The 6,904-nt window shown below is 45.6% G+C and overlaps 1 protein-coding gene across 1 annotated transcript in view; it reads left to right on the top strand.

Moving 5' to 3' along the window:
- The first annotated feature begins 5,052 nt into the window (after positions 1-5,052).
- CEP126 (centrosomal protein 126) overlaps positions 5,053-6,904 on the top strand; it is a 38,972-nt gene continuing 37,120 nt past the window's right edge. Inside the window, exon 1 of the mRNA XM_063304480.1 lies at positions 5,053-5,285. Within this exon, the coding sequence (XP_063160550.1) occupies positions 5,053-5,285 (233 nt within the window). The remainder of the gene's footprint in view (positions 5,286-6,904) is intronic.

The following is a 6,904-nucleotide window of genomic DNA, read 5'->3' as shown; positions in this document are numbered from 1 at the left end:
GACAGTGTGGTCGGTGAGCTAGAGCCAGACATCCTGAAGAGTGAGGTTGAGTGGGCCTTAAGAAGCATTGCTAATAACAAGGCAACAGGAGACGACGGCATCCCAGCTGAACTGTTCAAAACCTTGCAAGATGATGCTGTCAAGGTAATGCATGCTATATGCCAGCAAATTTGGAAAACACAAGAATGGCCATCAGACTGGAAAAAATCAACTTATATCCCCATACCAAAAAAGGGAAACACGAAAGAATGTTCAAACTATCGAACAGTGGCACTCATTTCACATGCCAGTAAGGTAATGCTCAAGATCCTGCAAGGTAGACTTCAGCAGTTCATGGAGCGAGAATTGCCAGACGTACAAGCTGGGTTTAGAAAAGGCAGAGGAACTAGAGACCAAATTGCCAATATCCGCTGGATAATGGAAAAAGCCAGGGAGTTTCAGAAAAACATCTATTTCTGTTTTATTGACTATTCTAAAGCCTTTGACTGTGTGGACCATAACAAATTGTGGCAAGTTCTTAGTGGTATGGGGATACCAAGTCATCTTGTATGCCTCCTGAAGAATCTGTATAACGACCAAGTAGCAACAGTAAGAACAGACCATGGAACAACAGACTGGTTTAAGATTGGGAAAGGAGTACGGCAGGGCTGTATCCTCTCACCCTACCTATTCAACTTGTATGCAGAACACATCATGCGACAAGCTGGCCTTGAGGAATCCAAGGCTGGAGTTAAAATCTCTGGAAGAAACATTAACAATCTCAGATATGCAGATGATACCACTTTGATGGCTGAAAGTGAAGAGGAACTGAGGAGCCTTATGATGAAGGTGAAAGAAGAAAGTGCAAAAGCTGGTTTGCAGCTAAACCTCAAAAAAACCAAGATTATGGCAACCAGCTTGATTGATAACTGGCAAATAGAGGGAGAAAATGTAGAAGCAGTGAAAGACTTTGTATTCCTAGGTGCAAAGATTACTGCAGATGCTGACTGCAGTCAGGAAATCAGAAGACGCTTAATCCTTGGAAGAAGAGCAATGACAAATCTCGATAAAATAGTTAAGAGCAGAGACATCACACTGACAACAAAGGCCCGCATAGTTAAAGCAATGGTGTTCCCTGTAGTAACATATGGCTGCGAGAGCTGGACCATAAGGAAAGCTGAGCGAAGGAAGATCGATGCTTTTGAACTGTGGTGTTGGAGGAAAATTCTGAGAGTGCCTTGGACTGCAAGAAGATCCAACCAGTCCATCCTCCAGGAAATAAAGCCAGACTGCTCACTTGAGGGAATGATATTAAAGGCAAAACTGAAATACTTTGGCCACATAATGAGAAGACAGGACACCCTGGAGAAGATGCTGATGCTAGGGAGAGTGGAAGGCAAAAGGAAGAGGGGCCGACCAAGGGCAAGATGGATGGATGATATTCTAGAGGTGACGGACTCGTCCCTGGGGGAGCTGGGGGTGTTGACGACCGACAGGAAGCTCTGGCGTGGGCTGGTCCATGAAGTCACGAAGAGTCGGAAGTGACTAAACGAATAAACAACAACATCCATGGAAGATAAACTAGAGTGAAAAAAGACACTTAGTGAATGCTAAAAGATGTGGCGAGGGGTATCTTTACTATTTTGCCTTCTGGCACACAGTTCTTTTGTGACTGACAAGCTCCAGTGGTAGTTGTTTTGAAGAGCATCAATTTTATATATTTATTTATTCAACAAATTTATATGGTCACCCGACTCACACACGCTGACTCCAGGCAGCATACAGAATTAAAAACCATAAACACACAATACACACCCCACAGCAGCAGCAAACACATTCAAATCAACCACTTGATTGGCTCCGAAGCAGCTTGGGGTCCCCAGGCCCACTGACAAAACCACATCTTCAGGGCTTTCTGGAACAGGAGCAAGGAGGGGGCCAATCTTATCTCTGGGGGAATGATGTTCCAAAGGGAGGGAGCCATCATGGAGAAGGCCCTTTTTCTCAGCCCCACTAGATGTACTTTCCTAACTGAAGGGACCTGCAATACACCCTGCCTCCCATCTCTGGTGGCCATTACCAGAAGCTTTTTTTTACTTTTTTCTTCTTGGCCAGGAATGGGCACATTTCTAAACAAAACACTAAGTGGCCAGACAGTTCCTCCATTACTTAGCTTCTCCCAAAATAGAAACTTCTATGATCTTAACCTATCAGCCTGGAAATTTTAAGACTTGGCATCACCCATGAGGCCAAATCTGTATCTATACCTCCTTCTCTTATTAACATGATACCCTGTGAGAAGCAAACATATTCTCTACCTCAGCCTCTTATCAGCAAATCGAAGTAAAGCAAAAAGAGTTCGTTTGGATTACTTTTCTCCTCCTATATCCACTCCAATGTTCACACAGCTGCAGGAATCTGTGACTACTCAGCACCAAAGCACAGCCAACTGCTGGCTTGTCATGCTAAGCTATCATATGTTTTAACGCATCCTATTTTGTGTTAATCTGCTTTGATGTTATTTGTAAAGATAAATATTTATATAGCTCTTTTTAAAGCAGGGTGTTTTTCTTGAGGGAGGATGTATAAAGAACAAACATTTTAGAACTGGGAAAACCCAGGTAAAATCTCATTCATTCACCAGGTTTATTGAGAAGGTTTGTCATTGGTTGTGCTCGCCCAACATGCTAACCATGGTTAATTGTTCTGAACAAAATAACTGTTTCAGATTACAGGGAGGGCAATGGTTTGTTGATTTATCCCCAAAGCCTGAGTTTGTACAACACCCCAAACCATAACTGACCATACAGGATGTGCTGACACAACAGGTGAGACACTAATTATCAACTGCATCTTAACCCTGTCTCTCCATACTTCATGGTAAAAATTGGGAGGTTAGGGAAAAGGAGGAAATAACAACAAGAACAACAACAACAACAGCTGTCTGGACAACCAGAAAGCCCCCAATATCTGCCCAAATGTGAATGTGGGAGGGTGGGGGGGTGGTTGCTGTTGTTTATTCGTTTAGTCGCTTCCGACTCTTCGTGACTTCATGGACCAGCCCACGCCAGAGCTTCCTGTCGGTCGTCAACACCCCCAGCTCCCCCAGGGACAAGTCCGTCACCTCTAGAATATCATCCATCCACCTTGCCCTTGGTCGGCCCCTCTTCCTTTTGCCCTCCACTCTCCCTAGCATCAGCATCTTCTCCAGGGTGTCCTGTCTTCTCATGATGTGGCCAAAGTATTTCAGTTTTGCCTTTAATATCATTCCCTCAAGTGAGCAGTCTGGCTTTATTTCTTGGAGGATGGACTGGTTGGATCTTCTTGCAGTCCAAGGCACTCTCAGAATTTTCCTCCAACACCACAGTTCAAAAGCATCGATCTTCCTTCGCTCAGCCTTCCTTATGGTCCAGCTCTCGCAGCCATATGTTACTACGGGGAACACCATTGCTTTAACTATGCGGGCCTTTGTTGTCAGTGTGATGTCTCTGCTCTTAACTATTTTATCGAGATCTGTCATTGCTCTTCTCCCAAGGATGAAGCGTCTTCTGATTTCCTGACTGCAGTCAGCATCTGCAGTAATCTTTGCACCTAGGAATACAAAGTCTTTCACTGCTTCTACATTTTCTCCCTCTATTTGCCAGTTATCAATCAAGCTGGTTGAGGAATGGCAAAATACAGTATGCGTGCATGAAGTCACCGGAAGCTGAGTTCAGCTGAAGGAAACTACTTTGATAGGGAGGAGGAAGAGGAGGAGAAGGAGGTGTAAGAGGATCTGGTTGTTGTTTTGGCCAAAGGAAATATCCAAAATATACATTAAATGGGGAAGGAGACATGGAGTAATGCTATTACACTGCTACTGGTATATACCCACCCAGAGTCTCTGGGAGTCAGGTGGTATATAAATTTAATTTATTATTATTATTAATATTGATAATAATGCTGAGGGCTACTTTGGTCTAGTGGTTAAGGTGTAGACTTTTTGCAGAGATATCTGAATTCTGCTCCTGCCTGAGCCATGAATCCAGCTGGGTCACTTTGGGCCAATCTCCCTCTCCAGCCCTAGGAAGAAGCATTGATAAACTACATCCAAGAATGCTGCCAAGAAAACTGCAGGGACTTGTCTTTGTAGTTACAAGAATCAAGGCTGACCCAAAGGCACAAAGTAATAATAATAACAACAACAACAACAACAATGGATCTTGTGCAAAAGTCTATAATACAAAAGTCTATTAAGAATCTGCATCACAGAGGAGTGTGTGTGAACATCTGAAATCATAACATAGCTGTTCTTTTGATTACCAGGAAAAATCCAAACTCCTCATTAGATGAAGGATAAATGAAGTTTGGTTTAGTGGTTAGGGCACCAGGCTAGAAACTAGGAAACAGTGGGAGACTGTTGAGTTCTAGTCCCCCCTAGGCACGAAGCCAGCTGGCTGCCCTGAGCCCATCACTCTCTCTCAGCCCTTGAAAGCAGGCAATGGCAACCTTTCCAAAATCTTGCCAAGAAAACTGCAGGGCTTGTCCAGGCAGTCGCCAGGAGTCATAAACAGACTTGAAGGCATCCCCCAAAATATCCAGAGCATTGCTGAATAGTCACAGAAAGCCCTAAACGGGGGACAGGGCACACGAGGGAGGGGCCAGAAAGAGAAGTCGCACCTTCTTCCATCCACCGCCCCTTCTGATGGGGCAGGGAATTCTGGGAGTTGGAGTCTCCGTCAATCGGGAAAGCCTGACCTGGGGAAGTCCCTTCTCCTCCTCCCTCTCCCTCTCCCTCCCCCTCTTTCTTCGAAGCTCCTCCCCTTCAGAGCCGGGCTTGGTTGCCGTGGCGACGAAAGCGGCGTTGCCGGTTGCTAAGATGGCGTCCCAGCGGCCGCGCGGCTCTGGAGCCCGGTGAGGGGCTTCTCTGGGTGCTCCCGAGGCGGCAAGCGAGGCTCGCGGGGCCCCACTGCGGGTGGTCCGACGAGCCCCGAACGCGAACGCCCGAACCCCGTCAGACCCACCGCGCGCCGGGGCGACTGACTCGGCCTGTGTAGGGCGGAGAGGAGGATGGCGGCAGAAGGCTAAGGGTGGATGGAGCTTGGCGGCGGCAGCGGCGGCGGAGGCAGCAGCAGCAGCAGCGGCTGCTACTACCCCAGCTCCGGGAGGGCAGCGGCAGCGGCAACAGAGGGCGGCAGCCCGGCCGCGGGCAGGGCGGCCGCGGAAGCTGCAGCCGGGGTTGCTCCGTGCTGGAGGAAGGGCTTCTCGGAAAGTGCCCCGCCGCGGGGACTTAGCCGCCGGTCCTTGAACGCCTTCGTCCCTTGCACGTATCCTCCCAGCTGGAAGGGAGACGGGGTTCGTGGGAATGGGAGGACAGTCAGGCGGGCCACATTTGCAAGCTGAGGGCTGACTGTTTCAACCCAAGCATCCTTTACTGCAGTGTTTCTCAACCTGGTATCTTTAAGACTGTGGATTTCAACTCCCAGAATTCCCCAGCCAGCCATGCTGGCTGGGGAATTCTTGAAGTTGAAGTCCACACATCTTAAAGTTGCCGAGGTTGAGAAACACTCCTTCACCAAATCAACCAACATTGTTTGGATTCCAGGAGCATGGAATATATGGAGCTCAGGGTTAAATTGTTAGGTGCTTGGTGCTCTCTGTTGTTGGTTGTTTCTTAAAGGTGCTTATATTTACATCTGCAAGAAGACAACCAAGCTCAGAGAGCACCAAGAAGCCAATACTGTTTGGATTTTCAGGGATGCACTTAAGCCAAACACCATGCTTTCCAAGGGTGGTGTGTGACAGAATTACCATGCTTTTCTACTCATTCAAAAGTCATGGGGCATCCAGATGTTGGTTGCTTTTATTTGAAATTTGTACCTAACAGGTGATTGGATGGGAAAAGAGCATGCTTTCATGGGTCAAAAACAGACTAAAGAACTAGAAGCAGAGGGGTCAAAATGGAAGAATATTTAAAGAGGGTAAAACGTTTTGTGACCAATTTAAATTGTTTATAAAGGATGCAGAGTTATGAGTAGTGAGATTGCTAGTTATGGTTCCATGTTTTTCAGGGTAATAAAATAAGAAATTGCAAAGAGATTTAAGAGGAACTCTCTAAATTTGATGGGTGGGCCTCAAAATAGCAGATGCAATTCAATGTAAGTAATGCTGTATGATGCACGTTGCCACCAACAATCCAAACTTCACAGATTCATTACTAGGTTCTGGACTGGCAATGGCCAATCAGGAAATGGATCTCAGAATCATAGAAGAGGTCAATGAAAATGTCAAGCTTGTATGTATCTTTCATAAAAAGTCAAATGTCGTGCTTTGAATCATTCAGAAGGGAATTGAAAATCAAGCTGCCAGGGTGGTCTAATATAAATCTGCAGTGAGACTGCACTTGGAGTACTGTATACAGTTCTGGTCATCATTTCTGAAAAGAGGCAATGTTCAGCTGGGAAAGGGTAATCAAAATGACTAGAGGGCTAAATCTGTTTCCATATGAGGAAAGATTAAAGCATCTGGAACCTTTTAGTTTGTGGCTAAGCTATGTGAGGAAATACATAACAGAGATATACAATCATGCATGGGACTGAAAACGTGGATAGAGTTTTTCTTCCTTTCTCACAACTGTAGTTCAGTGAACCACAGTTTAGCATGTTGTACAAACAGCCATTGTCTACTGACTGTGCAGTTAAAAAGGTTAATATATAGATTTGGCAAACAAGCATGTGGGATAGGAGTTGCCAAAGGAAGTTTCGTACTTTATGATTATAATGGTCACTTTCTGATTTGCATGCATGTATGAATCCATGTGCACTGTTGATCAGTTTTTTATGGAAATATTTAAAACAACTTCAGTATTCATTTTTAATTAATGTAAAATGTGCAGTTTGCTTCAGAGAGCCAAGATTGTCTTGAACTCCCTGTCAAGTGGGCACTC

This window comes from Candoia aspera, chromosome 5 (assembly GCF_035149785.1).
Source record: "Candoia aspera isolate rCanAsp1 chromosome 5, rCanAsp1.hap2, whole genome shotgun sequence".
Taxonomy (NCBI): Eukaryota; Metazoa; Chordata; class Lepidosauria; order Squamata; family Boidae; genus Candoia; species Candoia aspera.
The sequence above is the reverse complement of the archived record's forward strand: the minus strand, read 5'-3'. Positions and strand labels throughout refer to the sequence as shown.